We start from the raw sequence: 26,447 nt of genomic DNA, 5'->3' as shown, positions 1-26,447 counted from the left end.
AGAATGTGTGTGTGTGTGTATATATTAAGAAGGTGTTAAGTTTTGTACACACACAACCAGTCAAAAGTTTACACATTGTCATTCAAGGCTTTTTCAAAATGTTTAGTTTTACATTGTATAATAATATTGAAGACATCAAAACTATGAAATAACACATATGGAATAATGTAGTAACCCAAAAAAAGTGTTAAACAAAAAATATTTTATATTTGAGATTATTCAAAGTAGCTGCCTTGACAGCTTGGCATTCTTTCAACCAACTTCCTGAGGTAGTTACCTGGAATGCATTTACATTAACAGGTGTGCTTTGTTAAAATTAAATTAGTGGAATTGCTTTCCTTCTTAATGCGTTTGAGCCAATCAGTTGTCGGGGTGGTATACAGAAGACAGCCCTATTTGGTAAAAGACCAAGTCCATATTATGGCAAGAAGAGCTCAAATTAGCAAAGAGAAACAACAGGCCATAATGACTTTAAGACATGAAGGTCAGTCAATATGGAACATTTCAAGAACTTTTAAAAGTGCAGTTGCAAAAACCATCAAGTGCTATGATGAAACTGGCTCTCATGAGGACTGCTACAGGAAAGGAAGACCCACAGTTACCTCTGCTGCAGAGAATAGGTTCATTTGAGTTAACTGCACCTCAGAAATTGCAGCCCAAATAAATGCTTCAGAGTTCAAGTAACACACAACTGTTCAAAGGAGACTGTGAATCAGGCCTTCATGGTCAAATTGTTGCAAAGAAACCACTACTAAAAGACACCAATACAAAGAAGAGACTTGCTTGGGCCAAGAAACACACGCAATGGGCATTAGACCGTGGAAATCTGGCCTTTGGTCTGATGAGTCCAAAATTGAGATTTTTGGTTCCAACCGCCGTGTCTTTGTGAGACGCAGAGTAGGTGAAGGGATGATATCCGCATCTGTGGTTCCCACCGTGAAGCATGGAGGAGGTGGTGTGATGGTGCTTTGCTGGTGACACAGCCTGTGATTTATTTAGAATTCAAGGCACACGTAACCAGCATGGCTACCACAGCATTCTGTAGAGATACGCCATCCCATCTGGTTTGCGCTTAGCGTGACTATCATTCGTTTTTCAACAGGACAATGACCCAACACACCTCCAGGCTGCGTATGGGCTATTTGACCAAGAAGGATCACCTTCCAACAAGACAACGACCCTAAGCACACAGCCAAGACAACTCAGGAGTGGTGTCCTTGAGTGGCCCAGCCAGAGCCCCGACTTAAACCCCATCAAACATCTCTGGAGGGACTGAAAAATAGGTGTGCAGCAACACTCCCCATCCAACCTGACAGAGCTTGAGAGAATCTGCAGAGAATAAAGTCCTGAGTAAAGGGTCTGAACGCTTCTGCAAATGTTATCTTTTTATTTTTATTTTTATAAATTTGCGGGGTATTGTGTGTACACTGATGGAAAGAAACAATTCATTTTAGAATAAGGCTGTAACAAAATGTAGTAAAAGTAAAGGGGTCTGAATACTTTCTGAATGCATTGCGTGTGTGTATAATTCTTATATTAAATGTTATACCGGTTATGACGGTTATTTTATGGTCACAACGGTCGTCATCCATAACCGTAGGTTATACGGTAATTGTGCCAGCACTAGTTGCAACGCGCACAAAGACCTCATCAGGACATTAACATGGAGAAGAGCTGCAATGGCTTGATTTGCCAATTGGTTTATAAACCCTCTGCTTTACTAAAGCTGCCTGCCACACATGGCACTGATTTAAAAATCACCAGATTCCATTTGGTCTCGGACTTATAAACATTACTGGCTCTGCCACGAACGAGCTAATCCAAACAGTTCCTTTTATGCCTTTGTCAAGCAGATTCAACTCTAATCTCTTGGGCATTTATGGTGCTCTATAACATTTGGTCCCATGTTTAACACTGGCACGGGGCTCGACTCTCTCCTTACATCTCTGCGAGACTCGCACACACCATGACAGAGCCAGAGGAGAGCTTAGAGGGGGCAGTCACCCCGTGAAGGGGCCCTGGATCTCTCCCTTTTGCTTTGTGATGGAGGGAGGGAGAGGCCTTGACTGCATGCGTGGTGTTCTGGCATCAGTTCTCCCACACCAGATGTTCCTCGTAAGCCTCTTGGACAACCGCTTCCTTTTTCTCTCTCCCACCCTTTATCAAGCAAGCAATCGCTCTCCTCGCTCTTTCTCTCTCCCCATCCCCGAGCCAAAGGGGTAATAATCCAGCCCTTTTATTCCCAACAGCTTGATTCACGACCAGTCCTGTGACCCCCAGCTCCTCACATAAACAAGACGTGGCTGTTTATCTTTGTCAGAGCTACCATGGCTTTATAAAAGGCGTCACACAAACACGCAGCGAAAATGATGAGGAAGCCTCAAGATGAAAAGTCAGACAGAGAGCGCTCTGCACTACATCAAGTTATAACCCTGGGTTCATCTGTCGGTCTGGTTGCAACATAGCAGGGATTACCCAGATTGAAACACGTGTACTGTGTTTATCCAAACCTAATGATGGCTATTAATCATTCCAGGGAGTGATGAAACTAGGGCTGTGGCGGTAATTAAATTGTCAGCCGGTGATTGTCAAGCAAATAACTGTCTAAAACACATTTAGCATCTCCTGGCTTCCACGCATAGCCTACAAGCCACTGATGCAGACCTTTGGAACATCTACATTTGAAAAAGTCTAATAAATTAAATCCATCACAATAAAGCCATAATTTATTTTAGACAGGTCTAAAAAAACATGATATGAAGAAAATGTAGTCTACTTCAGAAGAACATAATAGCATACTCTGCGTTGTCCTGATCTGGCTATGGGCTACACTCATTTGGCAGACAAGACGTGCTTAGAATTCCTTGGCATTATTTTATAGTATGAAGAATCCAATTGAATATAGCTGAATAAAACAGGATATTTTCTCCAAAGTATTTGAGGGAGTGTGTACATGCGGCTGGCTATTCTGTGTTGAGCGATTAACAAAGAAACAAGTTCTCCTGCAGGCTTAAATTTGGAGTTACTCCCGGCTGGGCACACCGAAGCACAACTCTTACATGGCTCTCAGTCACGTGATCGAGTCTCTCACAGGCTACAAGTGAAGACCGACACATCTGGGACGCAACTGCGTGCGTCCTTATCCAATTCCGAGGTGCATACCTGAAGCTATTGGAAGAACTGTCCACATTTAATTTGTCAGCCAACAAGATGAGTTGGCCTAATGAACAGCAAAATACTAGCCTATGTCAATCTACTATCCCCCATAGTATTCTATCCTGTGAGAGAAATAAATATTCCAAACAGTCTGACACTTGCACATGCGATAGATCCCAAATTAATAGAAACACTAGCATCCCCGTTTTTTGTAATGAGGCTTACGCAACAGATCATAACGTTTAGCTAAAAATGTTGATTAACCATTAGACAATTTGTTCAAATTATAAGCGCAGTAACGCGCACACGGCAGTAGGCTGAAAGTGTTCCATTTTTAAAATAAAAGAGAGCTGCTAGCCAGCACCTCGCCTAAATAGGTGTGCGTTTCCATTAGTGTTCCATTAGCAGGAAAATACCATTCTCAAAAGTGACTACAAATGCGATTATGCATGTAATGCTTTTATTATAAAAGGTGCATTTTTATGGTGAAAATTCTTCCTACAACTCACGCGCTGCTTATGTATGCCAGTTAGGCTCTACACCCGTTTAAAAGTGGAAGAATGTGCTTAATTTTAAGTAGTACTTTGGCCACTTTAGTTGTGATACAAACTTGGGCCATATGTTTTGATTCTAATACATTCAAAAGGGTACAAGATGTGACTCTAATGATATGAAAAAGTTGCATGACAGGCATGAGCTCTGCTTTATTTTCTGCGCAGGCTGTACACACTTCAACAGTCTCGCATTCTCAATTTGACAAGCACTTGATAATGACTTGAATTTCCCGGTGGCAAATATATCATTCACAAGTGATAGGCTAATATTGTCACCCATCAGACTATTCTTGATTTAATCTGGTCTTTATAATATACAGTGCCTCAGACCACTTGACTTTTCCCACATTTTGTTACGTTAGCCTTATTCTACAATCTATTAATTAAAATCATCAGCAATCTGCACACATTCACCCCATAATGACAAAGCGAAAACAGGTTTGTAGAAATGTTTGCAAATGTATTAAAAATGAAATATTACATTTACATATGTAATCAGACCCTTTGCAATGAGATTTGAAATTTAACTCAGGTGCATGTTGTTCCCATTGATCATCCTTGAGATGTTTTTACAACTTGAAGTCCACCTGTGGTAGATTCAATTGATTGGACATGATTTGGAAAGGCACACACCTGTCTATACAAAGTCCCACAGTTGACAGCGCATGTCAGAGCAAAAATCAAGCCATGAGGTCGATAGGAATTGTCCGTACAGCTCCGAGACAGGATTGTGTTGAGGCACAGATCTGGGGAAGGGTACCAAAACATTTCCGTAGCATTGAAGGTCCCCAAGAACACAGTGGCCTCCATAATTCTTAAATGGAAGAAGTGTGGAACCACCAAGACTCTTCCTAGAGCTGGCCGCTCGGCCAATCTCTGGAGATAGGAGAACCTTCCAGAAGGACAACCATCTCTGCAACACTCCTCAAATCAGGCCTTTATGGTAGAGTGGCCAGACGGAAGCCACTCCTCAGTAAAAGGCACATGACAGCTCGCTTGGAGTTTGCCAAAATGCACCTAAAGACTCTCAGACCATGAGAAACAAGATCCTCTGGTCTGATGAAACCAAGATTGAACTCTTTGGCCTAAATGAAGTGTCACGTCTGGAGGAAACCTGGCACCATCCCTATGGTGAAGCATGGTGGTGGCAGCATCTTGCTGTGGGTATGTCTTTCAGCAGCAGGGACTGGGAGACTAGTCAGGATCGAGGGAAAGATGAACGGAGCAAAGTACAGAGAGATCCTTGATGAAAAGCTGCTCCAGAGTGCTCAGGACCTCAGACTGGGGCGAAGGTTCACCTTCCAACAGGACAACGACCCTAAGCACACAGCCAAGACAACGCAGGAGTGGCTTTGGGACAAGTCTCTGAATGTCCTTGAGCTCCCCAGCCAGAGCCCGGACTTGAACACGATTTATAATCTCTGGAGACCTGAAAATAGCTTTGCAGCAATGCTCCCCATCCAACCTGACAGCGCTTGAGAGGATCTGCAGAGAAGAACGGGAGAAACTCCCCAAATACAGGTGTGCCAAGCTTGTAGCGTCACACCCAAGAATAATTGCTGCCGTAATTGCTGCCAAAGGTGCTTCAACAAAGTACTAAGGGTCTGAATGCTTATGTAAATGTGATCCGTTGTATATTTTTTCTAAATTAGAAAAAATTTCAAAACAGTTTTTGCTTTGTCATTATGGGGTATTGTGTGTAGATTGATGAGGGAAAAAAAACAAATAACAATTTTAGATTAAGGCTGTAACCTAACAAAAAGTGGAACAAGTTAAGGGCACTTTCCACACACACTGTGTGAAATTTGTTTTGATTTACAATGAACCATTATCATGCACCTGTCTCAAAATGGGGGCAGGGGAAAAAAATACATGACATCTATGCACTTAAATAGCGAATGGAGGACGCTTTTCCTGGCGTTAATTTTTATGCCAGCCAGGTAGGCTATACCCCTGTTGCAAAGAGAAGCAAGAAGCAAGAAGCAAGAGAAGCACATTAGGTAAGTTGAGAAATATAGTAGACCTAGCCTATAGAAAGCTCATGGGGTCCTCCTCTTTTTAATAGAGGCCTTCACTCTGTTTTCTCCCGCAATTGCATAGTCTATAGAAAGGTTGCACAACATGAGCTCTCATGAAGTGTTTGATTAGATTTTCGATAGCTTTTGCATTGATGTCAGAGTGATTAGAGGGACAATAGAGTGCTGAGTAGCAGGCAGTTAGCAAGTTTGGTAGGCTACTATTGACCATCAGCAGCAGTTTTTTTAACCTTTATTTAACTAGTCAAGTCAGTTAACCTTTCACGAGCCTCTACCCCGGGTCCGGGATCACCCCCCACACACACTGATTAGCATAGCTAGCATAGCTTCACAAGTAGATAGTAGCATCTAAATATCATTAAATCACAAGTCCAAGACACCAGATGAAAGATACAGATCTTGTGAATAAAGCCACCATTTCAGATTTTTAAAATGTTTTACAGGGAAGACAAAATATGTAAATCTGTTAGCTAAACACGTTAGCAAAATACACCACTATTCTAACTCCATCAGTTTCTTACTCCTTCAGGTGCTATCACCAATTCGGCTCAACTAAGATATTGATAGCCAATAACCAATAAAAAACCTCATCAGATGACAGTCTGATAACATATTTATGGTATAGGATAGGTTTTGTTAGAAAAAAGTGCATATTTCAGGTAGAAATCACAGTTTACAATTGCACCGACCATCACAAATCCACTAGAATTACTACAGAGAGCAACGTGTATTACCAATTTACTCATCATAAAACATTTCATAAGAATAGACAAAGCATAGCAATGGAAAGACCCAGATCTTGTGATTCCAGACAATATTTCAGATTTTCTAAGCGTTTTACAGCGAAAACACAATAAATCGATAAGTTAGCATACCACATGTGCAAACGTTACCAGAGCATCGATTCAAGCCAAAGAGAGCTATAACGTAATCATCGCCAAAATATATTAATTTTTTTCACTAACCTTCTCAGAATTCTTCCGATGACACTCCTGTAACATCATTTTACAACATACATATACAGTTTGTTCGAAAATGTGCATATTTAGCCATACAAAACCGTGGTTATGCAATGAAAATAGTAGGAAATCAAGCCTCAAAATGTCGGACGTCATCTTTCAGAGTGATCTAGTTTAATCGAAAGCTAGTCATATACTTGACTAAAAAATACAGGGTTGACAGGAATCGAAAGACAAATTAGTTCTTAATGCAATCGCTGATTTACATTTCTAAAATTATCCTTACTTTCTTATACAGCGTTCGCCAAGAGAAGCTATAACAAACAAAATGGCGTAATATGCGTTTAAAATATTTCGACAGAACAACGATTTATCATATTAAATATTTCTTACTATGAGGTGATTTTCCATCAGATTCTTGGGCAATGTATCCTTTCTTGGGTCTAATCTTCTTTTGGTCGATAGATGTCCTCTGTCCTTCGAAATGTCCACTAACGATCGAACGGGACCCCGAAACGTGCCCAAAGTTTCAGAGTGCACGACAAAGAAATTCCTCAAAATCGCACTAAACGGATATAAATTGCTATAAAACGGTTCAAATTAACTACATTATGATGTTTTTAACAACTATAACGACTAAAAACATGACCGGAGAAATATCACTGGCTAAACAACCATTTGGAAGGAGGCAGGTCTGATGTCCATCTTGCGCAAGACGCATGCAGGAAGAGAACGGTACTTCCACGTTTTCGTGTTTTATAGTGGCTCTGATTGCGCAATCGAATCCATTCAAAGCGTGATGACGTACTGACACCCAGAGGAAGACGTAGGCAGTGTCGGTTTCTCCATAGCATCTACAGGCACCTTAAAACCGACCCCAGATCAGGGGTCAAAATTTCTGAAATCTGACTCCCTGTCAGGAAAAGTGCTGTAGAAGTAGTTCTGTACCACTCAGAGACAAAATTCCAACGGCTATAGAAACTAGAAAGTGTTTTCTATCCAATAATAACAATAATATGCATATTGTACGATCAAGAATTGAGCACGAGGCAGTTTAATTTGGAGACCAAAAAATGCTAATGCGGAACAGCACCCCCTATAGTTGCAAGAAGTTAAGAACAAATTCTTATTTACAATGACGGCCTAGGAACAGCGGGTTAACTGCCTTGTTCAGGGGCAGAGCGACAGATTTTTATTTGTCAGCTAGGGGATTCCATCTAGCAACCTTGCGGTTACTGGCCCAAAGCTCTAACCACTAGGCTTCCTGCCACCCCTAATTACCGTGACTAAAAGGTCACGTGGAATTTGACTGCCATCATGACTCGTGACCTCCGGTGTGGAGATAATAAGGTCACCGTAACAGCCCTAGATGAAACTGTGTAATGAATAAAATGCCCCGATGAGTCAGTCAGTCACTAACATAATGATATGACCCGGTCTTCACTAACGTGACACAATCACAGTCCTGGGTTTAGCCAGTCAAACAGACAGGAGGGATTGAGAACATTGGAAGATCAACTGGACACTTCAATGACTGGAAGGGGAATACTATGACCGTACAGTGGGTTATGTTCCTCCATGAACTAAGATTATTAATAGGGATGTGCATCGTTCCCTTTCAAAACCATTTGATACATATCTATATACACGGGATCTGATACGATACAGGAACACTGCGTTTTAGTTTAAAACAATCCAGTGTAATTCGGTTTGATTAGAAGAACGAATTGATGAGATTCGGTTCGATATGATTCATTGCGCTAACATTTTCCATTCTACATTCAAATCTGCTGCTGATGGAGATCATGAGTTGCCCCAATTAGCATGTAGGCTATATCCAGATGAGAGTTGTCTCCCCGGCGGTAGCTAAGGTTACTTTCATTCAGGTAAAACAATTTTCAACAGCGTATATGATTCCAAAACATTACTTAGCAAATTACATTGGTTGTCACTCAACTAATAAAGCCTAATATTGCGCAAGCCATTTTACAGACATTTGTATGCTGAAGGAGTGCAAGATACGGAATAGGCCAACCTCATTGGTCAGCGCGAGAAGCTGCTCACAGCACGCAGTTTGACTAGGCCCGGGGTTGTTCGGCATGCAAAATGTGTGTCAACACAATTACATACTTAGTTCCACACCGAAGGAGAGGATGCAGTTGAGGTATTTTCGGGAGGTATAGTAATATGTGCAAAACATTTGAGTGAACCAGTGTTTCAAACGTTTGAATCGATATCCTAATCGATGGTTTTGTGGTCCCGAGGACAGATGCACTCATAACCAGGACCGATGGACATCTGTGAATCTTTAAATCCCTAATGATAAAGTAGTAGCTAAGTAAGTAACAGTAGGCTTTTTTTTAAAGGAGTATTACCCAGCGGAAGTCTTTGCCATCAAACTTGCGTGCGTTGGTGAACAGGACAGTGCGGGCGGGCATGTTGATGCCCATGGCAAAGGTCTCTGTGGCGAACAAGGCCTGTGGAGAGAGAGGATAATATCACATTCAGCATACTTACTCCTATTGAAACACAAAGCAAGGCCTTCGGGTTATAGCCTTTTCACACTACAGAGCTGAGATGAGCAGAGCTGTACTGGCCTTGTTACGCATCCATAATAGTTGCTGGAACGACAATATCCGAGCCAGCACAGAATGGTGAGTGACAACGGTTGGCATAATTCAAAGAGGGATCCAGACAGGCCTACCTTGAGTAGCCCCTCAGAGAACAGGATCTCGATGGTTTCCTTTAGGATGGGGAGCAGTCCTCCATGATGAATCCCTATACCTCTCTTCAATAGAGGCAGGACGTGCTCCACCTGGAAACACACAGCAAGAATAATCAGACGTTTGATTTATAACACATTTCTTGTCAATGATGGCACAAAGATATGCCAAAGATACCAGAACAAAGCCAAAGCTGGCACAATCTACAATATAAATCAAAGTGAAGCCATACAACAATCAAGTAAGATCAAATGTATACAAAAGCTGCTCACACGAGCATGAGGCAGCAATCCATCTCAAGGACAATAGAAAGAATGTGCCTGTCCTCCTCTGACCCTGGCAGAGCCACGATCCCACATGGCCGTGACCGTTAACAAGCCTGCGGAGCCGGCTTTCATAGCATAACATCTGTACTACACTACAAAATAACGACCACCGCTGAGTCTAACGAAACTACGAGAAACAACCGCAAAGAACAAATCCAATACAGCATGAACTTACGGCATTAAGGGAAACGAAAATACTGTGTGTGTGTAAAATCAAAGCCACCGGAAGGAGCCACAAAGAGTGTGGGGAAAGTTTTACAATGCCCTATTAAAAAGCTACTTTTAGAACCTCCAAAATAAACATCCCTTTTTCAGGACCCCGTCTTTCAAAGATAATTCGTAAAAATCAAAATAACTTCACAGATCTTCATTGTAAAGGGTTTAAACACAGTTTCCCATGCTTGTTTTTTTTCACAATTTATGAACATGCACCTGTGGATCAGTCGTTAAGACACTAACAGCTTACAGACGGTAGGCAATTAAGGTCACAGTTATGAAAACGTAGGACAATAAAAAGAGGCCTTTCTACGGACTCTGAAAAACACCAAAAGAAAGCTGCCCAGGCTCCCTGCTCATCTGTGTGAACATGCCGTAGGCATGCTGCAAGGAGGCATGAGGACTGCAGATGTGGCCAGGGCAATAAATTGCAATGTCCTTACTGTGAGACGCCTAAGACAGGGCTACAGGGAAACAGGACGGACAGCTGATCGTCCTCGCAGTGGCAGACCATATGTAACAATACCTGCACAGGATCGGTATATCCAAACATCACACCTGCGGGACAGGTACAGGATGGCAACAACAACTGCCAGAGTTACACCAGGAACGCACAATCCATCCATCAGTGATGACTGTCCGCAATAGGCTGGACTGAGGGCTTGTAGGCCTGTTGTAAGGCAGGTCCTTACCAGACATCACCGGCAACAACGTTGCCTATGGGCACAAACCTACCGTTGCTGGACCAGATTCGCATTTACCGTCGAAGGAATGAGCATTACACCGAAGCCTGTAATCTGGAGCGGGATCGATTTGGAGGTGGAGGGTCCGTCATGGTCTGGGGCGGTGTGTCACAGCATCATCAGACTGAGCTTGTTGTCATTGCATGCAATCTCAATGCTGTGCGTTACAGGGAAGACACCCTCCTCCCACATGTGGTACCCTTCCTGCAGGCTCATCCTGACATGACCCTCCAGCATGACAATCTCGCCAGCCATACTGCTCGTTCTGTGCATGATTTCCTGCAAGACAGGAATGTCAGTGTTCTGCCATGGCCAGCGAAGATCACAGATCTCAATCCGATTGAGCAAGTCTGGGACTTGTCGGATCCGAGTGTGAGAGCTAGGGCCATTCCCCCCAGAAATGTCCGGGAACTTGCAGGTGCCTTGGTGGAAGAGTGAGGTAACATCTCACAGCAAGAACTGGCAAATCTGGTGCAGTCCATGAGGAGGAGATGCACTGCAGTACTTAGTATCTGGTGTGGCCACCAGCTGCATTGACTGTTACTTTTGATTTTGACCCCCCCTTTGTTCAGGGACACATTATTCCATTTGTTAGTCACATGTCTGTGGAACTTGTTCAGTTTATGTCTCAATCTTATGTTCATACAAATATTTACACGTTAAGTTTTCTGAAAATAAACGCAATTGACAGTGAGAGGACGGTTTTTGTTTTGCTGAGTTTCTCTCACCATTTCACTGAGCGGAGCCATTTCGGAAAACAAGCGCTCACATTCAGGTCGCTCTTTGCTGTGTCTTAAGTGGTGGAGTTATGATATCCACAGAAAACCATAAACATCAAGGAGACTGAATTTTCACAGACTTCTTTATTAGTGCCGTTCAACGCGATGGAGATGCATTCCTGGTGCCTCTATTGACATTGTGTTGTACGTATAAAATGGTTGTGTTGTGTGTATGAAATAGTGACGCCTCACAGCATTTCAAAGCTTAGCGTGATGAGAGCGTCGTTTTAGAGAATTTGGCAGTACGTCCAACTGGCCTCACAACCGCAGACCCCGTGTAACCACGCCAGCCCAGGACCTCCACATCTGGCTTCTTCACCTGCGGGATCGTCTGAGACTAGCCACCAGGACAGCTGGTGAAACTGACAAGTATTTACATCTGTAATAAAGCCTTTTTGTGGGGGAAAACTCCCCAGTTGGTAGGCCTGGCTCCTAAGTAGGTGGGCGTACACCCTCCCAGGCCCATCCATGGCTGTGCCGCTGCCCAGTCATGTGAAATCCATAGATCAGGGCCTAAAGAATTTATTTCAATTGACTTATTTCCTTGTATGAACTATAACTCAGTGAAATAGTTGAAATTGTTGCGTTTATATTTTTGTTCAGTATATTTTCAAATCAATCAATGAGAAGTACTCACCTGAGGGAGCTTCTTGTCCTCGTCTGACAGACAGTCTATGGCATTGTTGAACACCTCCTCCACCAGCTTCTTCTCCTCATCTGGAAAAACAAACGGAACAGATTTACATATTCATTCGCACATTTAGTTAACAAATCAGACTTGTGTATTGTGCCTTCTGCCACCTGACCGATGGACGAGTCACTCAAAAGCTAAACGTTATCCTTCTGACAGAGCAGGGAGTGTGTTTTGTTCTGTCCGAGGCCAATGTTGAATACTTTGCAGAAATACAGAAAAGTACTCATGCTTGATATGGATCCAACGTCATTGGTAGACAAAGTCGTTTGGATGTGATAAGAGTACGTCTTAGCTTCTCAACCATCAGCCAACCACAATGCAATGGTGTAATAGAAATCGATTGAGAAAGATATGCGGAATTCAGCCCCATTCTGTGTGAATCATGCAGGCTTTGTAGGTCTGATGCAGATCTGATTATCATTTCCATATATTCCACACCACAAAGACTGAGCCACAGGTGTCAAACTCATTCCAAGGAGGGCTGCGTCTGCACTTTCACACCTCCCTTGTACTTAATTGACCAACCAAGGACACTCATTTGTAGGAACTCCCCTCACCTGGTTGCCTAGGTGTTAATTGGACAGGAAATAAACAAGCAAACATTCTGCCCTCAATGGAACGAGTTTGGTGTAAGCCAATGTGCATCAGAGTGTGCCTCTCCTCACCCTCCACCCAACTGCCTGTCACAGATGTAGGCCTAACCAGGGCTGGCTCTCTAGCTGAGTAATGGTTCCTCAGGTTATTGCTAGAGGTCGACCGGCATGGCCGATTAATTACGGCCGATTTCAAGTTTTCATAACCATCGTAATCAGACTTTTTGGATGCCAATTATGGCCGATTACATTGTAATCCATGAGGAAACTGCGTGGCAGGCTTTCCACCTGTTACGCGAGTGCAGCGTCAAAAGGACCTTGTGGCTGCAATGAGCCAAGGTAAGTTGCTAGCTAGCATTAAACTTATCTAATAAAAAACAATCAATCTTCACAATCACTAGTTAACTACACATGGTTGATGATATTACTAGGTTAACTAGCTTGTCCTGCGTTGCTTATAATCAATGCGGTGCCTGTTAATTTATCATCGAATCACAGCCTAATTCAACTTCCCCGAACGGGTGATGATTTAACAAAAGCGCATTCGCGATAAAAGCACATTCGTTGCACAAATGTACCTAACCATAAACATCAATGCCTTTCTTAAAATCAATACACAGAAGTATATATTTTTAAACCTGCATATTTAGTTAAAATAAATGCATGTTAGCAGGCAATATTAACTAGGGAAATTGTGTCACTTCTCTTGCGTTCAGTGCAAGCGGAATCAGGGTATATGCAACAGTTTGGGACGCCTGGCTCGTTGCGAACCGTGTTTCTTCCTAACAAAGACCGTAATTAATTTGCCAGAATTGTACATAATTATGACATAACATTGAAGGTTGTGCAATGTAACAGCAATATTCAGACTTAGGTTTGCCACCCGAACGACAAAATACGAAATGGTTCCGTATTTCACTGAAAGAATAAACGTTTTGCTTTCAAAATGATAGTTTCCGGATTTGACCATATTAAATGACCAAAGGCTCGTATTTCTGCGTGTTTATTATAATTAAGTCTATGATTTGATATTTGATAGAGCAGTCTGACTGAGCGGTGGTAGGCAGCAGCAGGCTCGTAAGCATTCATTCAAACAGCACTTTGCGAGCAGCTCTTAGCAATGCTTGAGGCACAGCGCTGTTTATGACTTCAAGCCTTATAAACTCCCGAGATTAGGCTGGCAATGCTAAAGTGCCTATAAGAACAAAGGTATATGAAATACAAATGGTATAGAGAGAAATAGTCGACGCGTAATAATACCTACAACAAAAAACTTCTTAACTGGGAATATTGAACCACCAGCTTTCATATGTTCTCATGTTCTGAAACATTAGCTTTTTTACATGGCACATATTGCACTTTTACTTTCTTCTCCAACACTGTTTTTCCATTATTTAAACCAAATTTTACATGTTTCATTATTTATTTGAGACTAAATAGATTTTATGTATTATATTAAGTTAAAATAAAAGGGTTCATTGTTCATTCAGTATTGTTGTAATTGTCATTATTACAAAGATATATCTAAATCGGCCGATTAATAGGTATTGGCTTTTTTTGGTCCTCCAATAATCGGTATAGGCATTGAAAAATCATAATCGGTCGACCTCTAGTTATTGCTGTAAGTGGCCAAAGTAAGGCTGTGCCACGGTCCACTGATCCCCGAGAAGGCCTACACTGCAGGGTGAGGACAGTCCCAGGGCAGCAGGAAAACCACATGGACAGAATGACAGAACGAAAGCAAGAAAACAAACCACAGCCTACGGGCAGGCCACTGGCTTACACCAGCTCTCTGGCACTGGGCCCAAACGTAAACACTTTAAATACACACATGTAGACCTACACATACAAATCGATTTCCACACACACAAACTAGTTTCCATCACAGAGACAAACTCAGTCATTTAATATACACACGGATACCGTTTTGGCTTGGAGATCTCAAAACAGAAACAGTCACACGTTAAACTCTAAACACACAAACACATAACTGCCATGCGACTACGGGCCCAAGAGGCGCCTGAGTAGTGTGTAACGTAGAGCTAGCGGTGTCAGCATGACCACACCAGCAATCCCTAGTAACCAGGTCAGCACCAGAAAAGTATTTTAACTTATTATAAAGCCCATCTGTCTGATATATAAATAGTACAAGTGTGACTTCATCAGATGATAACCATTATATACTGAACCAAAATATAAACCGCAGCATGTAAAGTGTTGGTCCCATGTTTCATGAGCTGAAATAAATGACCTCCGAAATGTTCCATATGCACAAAAAGCTTATTTCTCACATTTTGTGCACAAATTTGTTGCCAAGATAATCCATCCACCTGACAGGTGTGGCATATCAAGAAGCTGATTAAACAGCATGAACATTACACAGGTGCACCTTGTGCTGGAGACAGTAAAAGGCCACTAAAATGTATTGTCACAACACAATGCCACAGATGTCAAATTGAGGGCGTGTGCAATTGGCATGCTGAATACAGGAATGTCCACCAGAGCTGTTGCCAGAGAATTGAATGTTCATTTCTCTACCATAAGATGCATCCAACGTTTTAGAGAATTTGTCAGTACGTCCAACCGGCCTCAAAACCACAGACCACGTGTAAACACGCCAGCCCATACTTTACATTAGCGGCAGGAATCTAGAAAAACATTTCTCCAGTGCCAAGTAAGACAACAGATGGTAACCTGATTAAAAAAGCAAGCTATTTCATATTCAGGAAATGCATGACTGATATTTTGATGTGCAACCTGGCTTGTCAGAGAATTTGACGACATCTTTGTGCATATTGGGCTAAAGGCTATAATATGGATAAGGATAAGATCCTACAAAAACTTTACAGCACTACTTGATGCAGGCATATCCACTGCAACTGGCACGCCCTGCACTGGTCTGACTACAGCCTACTCCATTTGTAGTGGTGCTATGAACTCAATATTAAAAAAGTGAAAAAGTGAAAAATACATAATATACTCACAGAAAGCTGTAAGTCCCCTAACTAAAACAATGTTATTTGCTTTAAAATTGTATTCCTACAATAGCATTGAGCAGCGGTTATATGCTTGTGCGTCTCAGAATGCATCTCTACCACCTCTGTACGCACAGTGGGGAGAGAGAGTGGGAGTCCACAGCTGACAGCGAAACAAGCACAGGCAGATACTTTCATAGCCTACGCAATATTTTGCGACACAATATTGTGTCGCAAAAAATCACAGAAAATTACAGACGGGTAAAAGAGGAAGGCGATGTCGGTAATTTTCGGGTTTATCGTCCAAGCTCTAGTCCAGAGCCAAGTGGCCCGATCCAGTGTCACACAGCTGCCTTGCATGCAGAGTAAGCCATGCAGGCACCATAAGCCGCGTAGTAAGCCATGACCGACAGTTCCATAAACACAGCCTAGAAACAAATATGTCATAAAAGATTAAAGCCCAGTCAGTTCATTAAAGGAAGAGAGCGAGAGAGATGGAGAGAGAGAGACAGAGATGGAGTCAGGAGGGGGAGTGGAACGTGGCTCCAATTAGGCTACTACCACCCTCTTACACCAGAGACATAATAGCTAGCCAAAACCTGAAGACAGGCCAGCAGCTCGGTTTCTATAAATACTACTAATACGAAACTACGTCTTATCCCACAACAGTGCTGCAGCTTATTAAAAATAAAAATAAATGCTCATGTATTAAGTAATGTGACAAACAGGCTTTCGGTTCAGAAGAGAGCAAAACAAAAGTATTTGACTTTCCATAATATAGCCACTTCACTCAAACGTGAGCACTAGCACCGTCTAGATAGGTTGGGGCGGCAGCGTAGCCTAGTGGTTAGAGCGTTGGACTAGTAACTGAAAGGTTGCAAGTTCGAATCTCCGAGCTGACAAGGTACAAATCTGTCGTTCTGCCCCTGAACAAGGCACTACTTTTGGTGGCTGTCTTAACCCACTGTTCCTAGGCCGTCATTGGAAATAAGAATTTGTTCTTAACTGACTTGCCTAATTAAATAAAGGTTAAAAAAAATACAAAAATAAATACGTCTTGAGGAATTCTCTGGAAATCTTCAGTATAAATCACACATCGTATAGTCAGATTGTTTGTTTGTGTAAATAGAACTGGAGCACATGCTGAAGTGAACTCCATTATTAACAGAATCCTCCTGTGTTCAGGATGGGGGGGGGGATGGAAACCTTGTTTGCCAAGGGCCTGACTCCAGTCAAACCAAGAGAAATCAGCTCCATCTTAATCAATACACTGTCGTCTCTCCTCCCACCAGAGACTGACTGGGCAGTATCGCCATAACGCTGTAAGTCGATCAGCGAACATCTACAAACAGCTGAGAAAGCACAACACCCATATTCATATCAACTCGATGAGAGATCGTTCACATACTGCCCAGTGGAAAGAGAGCGTTTGGTGTTCTTGGACGTTAACTGACTTAATCGAAATCGCACACAAAAGCGTGAAGATTCGCCAGCTACGCAGGGCGGACACAGTTAGGCCTAACTAATTAGATCCGCAGCCCAGATTCATCCTGCTGCTCAGGGTCATCTTGCAATGAATCAGCACAGGCTGCATAACCTACTGGCACAGAGTGTGTAGTCAAGTATTGGGTGGCAAATCTATGGCAGCGCCTGAAGTGGCACCCTATTCCCTATATAATGCACTCCTTTTAGTGGCTGTCCGAGGTGGCACCCTATTCCCTATTTAATCCACTACTTTTAGTGGCTGTCCGAGGTGGCACCCTATTCCCTATTTAATGCACTACTTTTAGTGGCTGTCCGAGGTGGCACCCTATTCCCTATTTAATACACTACTTTTAGTGGCTGTCCGAGGTGGCACCCTATTCCCTATTTAATGCACTACTTTTAGTGGCTGTCCGAGGTGGCACCCTATTCCCTATTTAATGCACTACTTTTAGTGGCTGTCCGAGGTGGCACCCTATTCCCGATTTAATGCACTAATTTTAGTGGCTATGTCTGAAATGGCACCATATAGGGTGCTATGCATTTCTGAGTGGCATGTGCGTTCACGTCAGTGGATTTAGTTAGCATCATCAGTCACCCCCCAAGGAGAGAGAGAACAGTGAGATGTGTACAGTTAATACAAAACATTACATTGAATGACTTGAGTGATGCCGATTATTAAAAACACCCGTAGCAAACTTCATGACTTATACCTGCCCCACCTTCCGAGGGAGTACATGGTTGAATTCATTAGGTACCAAACGGAAGACAAACGACTGAAACAGGGAGGGGGGGAACACTACCTGAACTTCTCCAATAAGGAACACCTTTATCCGTTGAAAAGCGCTTTGCTACGGTGTGCCCTAATGAATTTCCATTAGGGCACGGTGTTACCCATATCACTCATTGAAGGAGTAGCTACCGCTATTGAAGTCGAGCTTGGACACCTGCAGGGAGTATCGTTAGAGTTAGGCTATTAAACTGTATATCATTATGGGGATAACTATACCTGTGTTGAAGTCGAGCTTGGACACCTGCAGGGCATAGGCCTCACACTCCTTCTTACTGAAGCTAAAGATGATGACCGGCTGGAAGTTCCTCTCCATGATCATTTTAACAATCTTAAACACGTTGGACGGCCCTAAAGAGAAACACAACCACGTTGGGGAAAAAAGCAACCATTTCAAAACCCTAATTTAGATGACACTGAATCTCGTAACAAAACTACTCGCATAAATACTTCCGCTATTCTAAAATAACATCATGGTTTATCGGTTTTAGTCACACACACACACACACCTCGTGTCCCTCCTTTGCGCCCCTTGGGGTCCCATTTGCCCCCTCCGCTGCCGCCTCCAGAGTCACCAGTGTCTCTCAGCACCTGCATGGCCGTGTTGAAGTTGTCCTCCCTGAACTCTCCCTGGAGGAGAAAAGTCAAGCAAAGGATCAACAGCCAACCTTAACCCTACAGTAAACCAGGCTGACAAACTGGCCTCATTTCACATTCTGCAACAAACTCACTAACATCTAACCACAACTCAGGCGGGTCTTGTGTGGTGAAGGATAACACTTATTTACAGCATGTTTTATTCCCAGTACCCTTGGCAGTGAGATTGTTGTATGTTCAGTACCTAATGAGAGTAAACTCTCGCCACATTTTATTTGTTGAAAATGTGACATATGTCAGTGATGCGGGATGCATTCTAATCACAAATCGTGGGTCGGAATCTTGGGATATTATGCACCTGGCCCCATTACTCAACACATTGGTTATTCCTGGAGGTGTGACTGGTCCGCACTCTAAGCCACTAATTGTATGTTTAGCCTAATACCTAACACCATGTTTAGTCACGGACCGACATTGTAAACCAAACCTAAATAATGAAGTGAGAGGATTTCTGTTTGTTCCCGGCACAGTAAAGCATCTGGGCTGGGTTTCCAATAAGCATGGTAGCACTAAGATTATTTAAATTCTACTGAAACTAAATTGACTAAAGATTATCTTTGTGCTATGATGCTTTTGGTGCAAGCAATGCTCAACACAGCACTAGATTATCTTTATGGCTACATCTATTAAATTATTGTACAAGGAACCGAATGACGTATATTTCCACTGACAGGCTGTGCATCATCTCTGTGTGTGTGTGTGTGTGTGTGTGTGTGTGTGTGTGTGTGTGTGTGTGTGTAGTAAATGCAGAATGTAATGTATTATCGTCCTAGTCAAGACCGAGGAAACCTCTAGCTGTGTGTATTGCCTTACGTTCTCATCCACCACAAGGTGAAGTCCGTCGCCACCTGCTGGGAAGATGTAGTGCTGCAGGGGGGTGGGCCGGAAGTCAGTGTACACCACGTGACAGGGCTGCATGGGGACAGGGGGAAGTCAACAGCATGAGCACCTAATGACAATCCCTGAAATTCTTTGAAACCATTTCATTAAAACAATTACGCTTGATGCATGTCTATACAGTTAAAACACAAATACGCTTATAGGAGACAAGAACAAGTCAATTGTATGAGCACCTGATGCTTGATACACATGTAAGCAGACAAGGGATATTTTTTGGCTGTGTTTTGGCCCTGCCTTTCTGCTGACTGAGGTTGATCTGGCAATGGAAGGAGACTGGACAACCAAGGGGACAGCAGCTGATCACTAGACAAGGCAGGGGTAAGGGAAATGCATTGTAGGGTAGTCCCAACCAGGTCTTGATGAACCTGGGACCTTTAAACTGTCATCCCGACACCTTAGCCCAAGAGATTCAAACCCCTTGACGAGGTCTCTAGTTGTTGGGTTAAGGTCGCTCCGTGGTAGCCTCGATAAAAGTAAATCAATTTTTTATTTTTCTTTACCTGTTTGTGGAGGTGGCAGATCCATTCAGCGAACTGCTTGGCGTTGGGGATGGTGGCGGACAGGAAGACATAGTGGACGTTGTCAGGAAGCAGGATGATGGTCTCCTCCCACACCACGCCACGCTCGGCATCTCTCATGTAATGGATCTCATCAAAGATGACCCAGGCCACCTCTCTCATGACCTCTGACCCTCGGTACAACATGCTCCTCAGGATCTGAAACACAGAAACAAATGAATATGTCAACATATTCGATCATTTTCAAACTAGACATACTAGTAACACTAGAGAAAAATGTAAGTGCAACTTAGTCATATTCTAGCTCAGCCTAAAGACACAGTGGAGATTGTTGGCGAGAATAATGTAATTATAATGGGAAGCTGTAATGTCATACTTCGGTAGTCATGATGAGGCAGGAGGCGGTGGGGTTGATGGTGACATCACCGGTCATCAGGCCAACATCCTGGAACTCTTCGTACATCTCTCTGTACTTCTGGTTACTCAGGGCTTTGATGGGGCTGGTGAAGATGACCCTCTGCTTCTCCCTCAGAGCTAGAGCTATGGCATACCTGGATGAGGAAGGGAGAGGGAGGGAAAGTGAATAAGAGGCTTTTTCTGGTGGGGACAAAGCCAATGGTGCAGTCACCGACCTAAGATTTTAGAGGTCCTCCTGTTGGCCTGCAGTGGCAATTTAGCTGTTTTAAAGCACATTTCCTGCAATTCTACACATTTTGCAATTGCTTATGCTATATAAGCAGAACATTAGAACAAAATAATTGCGGGGCCATGACAAAAATACTCCTGAATGCATCATTTTGATTCTCCCCGACTTTAAAATGTTAGTTAGTGATTGTCAATTCTCAAAGATGATCTTGTAAAAAAAAACGCATTCATACTTAATATCTTGTTTTAGTTGTTTAAGTTCATACTGAAAATACAATTTTAGAAGGGGAAAAAATCTTTAAAACCCTGTTGAAAACAATCACGTATGTCACTCATCACAAACGCGCAAGCCATCTGAACACACTCGTACTCTTTTCCCACCATCTTGCTAACCCGATACGTACTGTGCTGCACAGTACGTTACAGCTCGGCCAAACTCAGTAGCGTTAAACCTGAAAGGGTATCAGCATATCAAACTCACTCTGCACAGACAGTCTTTCCTGCAGAGGTGTGGGCAGACACAAGCACTGACTGGTTGTTATCGATACACAGAATGGCCTCACGTTGGAAGGGATCCAGAACGAAGGGGTACTCCTGCAAAAAGAGATCAGTTTGATGTTAGCAGGAACACAGATGGGTGGACTGGAGTCATTTGACAAGGCAATGTCAAAGGCCATGAGTTTCAGACTGCGCTCTCAAAGTATCCCTATCCAATCAGTGGACTGATGTACCGTTACAGTACCTTGGCTGCTTTCCCCACACGAGGCTTAAGCTGTGCGTACTCCTCATTGGCTTGTAGGGCCACCTGTCAAGGTAAAGAAAGCAGATTTTCAGTAAAGGCAACCAAGTTGTAATATTGAGATATAGGCCTACCTAGGTTTCATAAATTAATTTTTTTAAATGAAGTCATTAAATTCATATTTCAAAAGTCCTGTGAGCGCTCTTACCTCGTGGTTGCATCCTTCCACTGTCTCAACCGGCTCCACCCTCACCTTGGGCATGCAGTCGGCAAGACTGAAAATGCGAGTTTCACATTCATCAGTACTCAATCCATTAACCAACCATGAGAACAATTCACATTTCTTTGCAGATCATATAGTCACAAAGCATGTCTATGACAAGACAATAACACTAATCTTGCCTCGCCATATTGTTCTTTTTTCCTAAGGACAGCGGCAGTCGGGAGAGATGAAAGATAGCGAGTGTGCAGAAATAGCAGTGGGCTGGATTAGAACCCGTGCTGCAGGGGTAGCTATATCTAATCCGGAGGTAGCCGTCGATCATGACTCAGTTCCATTACACATAAGATCAATGGACGGACGAAGGCGTCTTCTGTAGGGGGGGGGGTTGTTAAGAGCCGCAACGCTCGGTCTGAACATTAACACGCATCGCTTGCGATAAGGTTTTGGAAGCATAAGGGTCTTATCTTATTGAAGAAGAAAAAAAATATGGTTAAATTGATACACACATTGGTAGGGTTAGGGTTTCCATGTTACAGCACTATTTTACAGAAAACAGACAAAAGATAGAGTGGACTACATTTGCTAATTAGCTGTGTCCAAACACCTATGTGTAAACAGAATTGATTAACGGCTCATGGTGTAATCATAACGGCATACAGGAACTCAAGTCCTTTTGTTCACCTGACCTAGAATTCCTTACAATCAAATGCCGACCGCATTATCTCCCAAGAGACTTCTCTTCGATTATAGTCACAGCCGTGTATACCCCCCCCCCCCAAGCAGATACCACGACGGCCCTAAAATAACTTAACTGGACTACTTAAACTGGAAACCATATATCCTGAGGCTGCATTTATTGTAACTGGGGATTTGAACATCGACGTATACACTGAATCTGAGTGAGTTTATTAGGAAGTGCATTGGAGATTTTGTACCCACTGTGACTATTAAAACCTTCCCTAACCAGAAACTGTGAATTGATGGCAGCATTCATGCAAAACTGAAAGAGCCAACCACCGCATTAAATCATGGCAAGGGGACTGGAAACATGACCGAATACAAACAGTGTAGCTATTCCCTCCGCAAGGCAATCAAACAAGCAAATGTCAGTAGAGACAAAGTAGAGTCGCAATTCAACATCTGAAATACGAGACGTATGTGGCAGGGTCTACAGACAATCACGGATTACAAAAAGAAAACCAGGCCCGTCGCAGACATCGACCTCTTGCTCACAGACAAATTAAACAACTTCTTTGTGCACTTTGAGGACAATACAGTGCCAATGACACGGCCTGCTACCAAATACTTCTTCGACGTGAGAAAGAGATTTAAGAGTTTTAACCCTCACTAGGCAGCCGGCCAAGACGGCATCCCTAGCCGCGTCTTCAGACCATGCACAAACCAGCTGGCTGGTGTGTTCACGGACATATTCAATCAATCCCTATCCCAGTCTGCTGTGCCCAAATGCTTCAAGATGGCCACCATTGTTCCTATTGCCAAGAAAGCAAAGGTACCTGAACTAAATGACTAACGCCCCGCAGCACTCACTCCTGTCATCATGAAGTGCTTTGAGAGACTAGTCAATCGCCATCACACTGCCCTATCCCATCTGGTCAAGAGGAATACCTACGTAAGAATTCTGTTCAATTGACTATAACTCAGCATTCAACACCATAGTACCCTATCTTGGGTCTCAACCCCGCCCTTTGCAATTGGGTTCTGGACTTTCTGACGGGCCACCCCCAGGTGGTGAAGGTAGGAAACAACATCTCCACCCCGCTGATCCTCAACACGGGGGCCCCACAAGGGTGCGTGCTCAGCCCTCTCCTGTACTCCCTGTTCACCTATGACTGCGTGGCAATGCACGCCTCCAACTCAATCATCAAGTTTGCAGACGACACTACAGTGGTAGGCTTGATTACCAACAACGACGAGACAGACAACAGGGAGGAGGTGAGTGCCCTCGGAGTGTGGTGTCAGGAAAACAACCTCTCACTCAACGTCAACAAAAAAGATGATCGTGGACTTCAGGAAACAGCAGAGGGAGCACCCCCCTATCCACATCGATGGGACAGTAGTGGGCAAGGTGTTAAGTTCCTCGGCGTATACATCACGGACAAACTGAAATTAGAGGAGGCTGAAGACATTTGGCATGCCACCTAAAACCCTCAAACTTTTAGATGCACAATCGAGAGCATCCTGTCGAGGTGTATCACGGCCTGGTACAGCAACAGCACTGCCCTCAACCGCAAGGCTCTCCAGATGGTAGTGCGGTCAGCATAACACATCACCGGGGGCAAACTACCTGCCCTCCAGGACACCGACAGCACCCGATGTCACAGGAAGATCAAAAAGATCATCAAGGACAACAACCACCAAGACCACTGCCTGTTCACCCCGCTATCATCCAGAAGGCGAGGTCAGTACAGGTGCATCAAAGCTGGGACCAAGAGACTGAAAAACAGCTTCTATCTTCAGGCCATCACTAACATAGAGGCTACTGCATACAGACCCAAATCACTAGCCACTTCAATAAATGGATTTAATAAAGTGATCACTAGTCACTTTAAATAATGCCACTTTAATAGTGTTTACATATGAGATGAGTAATGTAGGATATGTATATACTGTATTTTATACCACCTATTACATCTTGCCTGTGCCTCATGGCCATCGCGCATCCATATATTTATATGTACATGTTCTTATTCCATCCCCTTACATTGTGTGTATAAGGTAGTCATTGTGAATTTGTTATATTACTTGTTAGATATTACTGCACTGTCGGAACTAGAAGTACAAGCATTTCGCTACACTCGCATTAACATCTGCTAACCATGTGTACGTGACCAATAAAATTCGATTTTAAGACGTACACCACAAAACGTGTTGTCACCAAAAAATACTGTGGGCTGCAACTGTTAAAACCATTGAATTGTTAGATACTACTCCACTGTTGGAGCTATGAACACAAGCATTTCGCTACACCCGCAAAAACATCTACTAAAAATGTGCATGTGACCAATATAATTTGATTTGATCAGTGTACAGTAAGTGTGTATTTTGCATTTGTGAAATTATTTTTATGTGATATGAAAGGTATTTATGTTTCAAGAATCGTACCATTCAAACAGAACATGTAAGGTCCTTGGACTAAGGAGTAAAGTTAGGCTCCATTAGTCCAATACTGGGCACATCCAATATTGGACTAAGACCACCCTAGCCCAAAAATCTAGCCGTGTTCAAAGTGAATCTTACTTGATCTCCTCTGTAGAAAGAGTCTCCAGCTTGGACCTCTTCCCAAACACCACCTCATCTGTCCCATTGTTGTCTGCTTCCCGCTTACTCTTGGCTGCATAGAACTCATCCTTTCCTCCTTTGCCATTTTTACTGGTCGATTTCCTAATGGAAGGGAATATTTTACGGTACTGTTACTTTAAGACAGAAACAAGTAGACTTTCTGCAGCCCCATATGTTTGTAGGTATTGTTCCTCAGCCATTTCTGGCTGATATTTGAATATTTAAACTTAAATGGCATCTAGCTAAGGAACATAGACCTGCCAATCAAAATGATCAGATATGAAATCCAGGACAATACCACCACTTAAAAAATATTAAAATAGCTAATCACTACATATGACTATGGAGAGTATGGAGGGCCAGATAAAATAAACGGTTGACACACTGGACTACATAACTAACATAATTCACATTTTCAACAAATAAAATGTTGCGAGAGCTTATTCTCATTAGCTAGGTAGAAAACACACAAAAATCTAACTATCAAGGGTCTGGGATGAAACAAACACAATGCCGGTGTAAACGTGGGCAATGTGCTGTAGCTAGCTAGATACTGTAGCGTTACCATTGAAGTCTAACGTTAGCCCAGATGCCGCCTGCGCGTGTTCTCATTTGATAGTTGTCTATGTCAGTACTTGAACTAAACATCATCCTAACTGAGTTAAAACCCATAGCATACATACCCCTTTTCAGGTACCGCTAGTTTCTTTTTAGTTGAAGTTGTTTGTTCTTCATCAAACACGCTGAACAAATCGTCACCAAAGGCATCCGCCATGATTGCAAGAGGAAAGCACACAAATCCCACAATGCAAATGTATCAGCAATATCACTTCCTGTACAGCATCCGGAAACGATCAAGTCATAACACGGGAAAAATATTTTAGACTCGTGTGACTATTCCTAAAACTAGGCACAGCATTATCAAAGACAGTACAATATGACGATAGGATAAAACGGCTTCTCCAACAGAAATCCCCTTTCACACTTGTCGGTCATCGGGTGTCTCACGCCGAACTGCGCATGTACAGACTGTCAAATCAAAGGCACTCCTTCGATATAATGTTGTTTTTGACGATAATGAAAACGTGTCAGTTTGTCACTCTCGCAAGATTGGAGTAATAACATGTTCAGCTATTTAATACATTGGCTTATACCTAGGTTGTGCCTTTAGATTTCGAGAAAATTATCAACTCAAGAACAATTTGTGCTTCTCTCATTGACTTCTCAAACCCCAAACCCCGGTCTGATCTGTTTGTCTGTTTCGCAATGTGCGCATCTGGTTTCCTTCTTCTTCTATGATATAACTGCAGTCCGCAAACCAATGTTAAAAGTGTATGCCGCCACCTACTGTGTTGGAGTGTGTGCTCAATCACTGTTTACAACATTTCTAAATCCTCCTACCTAACTCAGTACTTCTGAGAAAATAGAAAACAGCCCTA

General features: G+C 42.9%; 1 protein-coding gene across 1 annotated transcript in view; it reads right to left on the bottom strand.

The window, feature by feature from the left end:
- Positions 1-25,849, bottom strand: part of LOC139543721 (exosome RNA helicase MTR4) — a 53,594-nt gene extending 27,745 nt beyond the window's left edge. Inside the window, exons 1-13 of the mRNA XM_071350073.1 lie at positions 25,692-25,849; positions 24,967-25,110; positions 21,694-21,760; positions 21,489-21,551; positions 21,228-21,340; positions 20,478-20,652; positions 20,084-20,299; positions 19,497-19,595; positions 18,536-18,656; positions 18,246-18,377; positions 12,130-12,209; positions 9,410-9,520; positions 9,081-9,182 (exon numbers count right to left, since the gene is read on the bottom strand). Of these exons, the coding sequence (XP_071206174.1) occupies positions 9,081-9,182; positions 9,410-9,520; positions 12,130-12,209; positions 18,246-18,377; positions 18,536-18,656; positions 19,497-19,595; positions 20,084-20,299; positions 20,478-20,652; positions 21,228-21,340; positions 21,489-21,551; positions 21,694-21,760; positions 24,967-25,110; positions 25,692-25,783 (1,515 nt within the window). The 5' untranslated portion in view covers positions 25,784-25,849. The remainder of the gene's footprint in view (positions 1-9,080; positions 9,183-9,409; positions 9,521-12,129; positions 12,210-18,245; positions 18,378-18,535; positions 18,657-19,496; positions 19,596-20,083; positions 20,300-20,477; positions 20,653-21,227; positions 21,341-21,488; positions 21,552-21,693; positions 21,761-24,966; positions 25,111-25,691) is intronic.
- Positions 25,850-26,447: the final 598 nt, after the last annotated feature.

Source organism: Salvelinus alpinus, chromosome 18 (assembly GCF_045679555.1).
Source record: "Salvelinus alpinus chromosome 18, SLU_Salpinus.1, whole genome shotgun sequence".
Lineage (NCBI taxonomy): Eukaryota > Metazoa > Chordata > Actinopteri > Salmoniformes > Salmonidae > Salvelinus > Salvelinus alpinus.
Note: the sequence above shows the minus strand (reverse complement) of the source record. Positions and strands in the feature narration are given on the sequence as shown.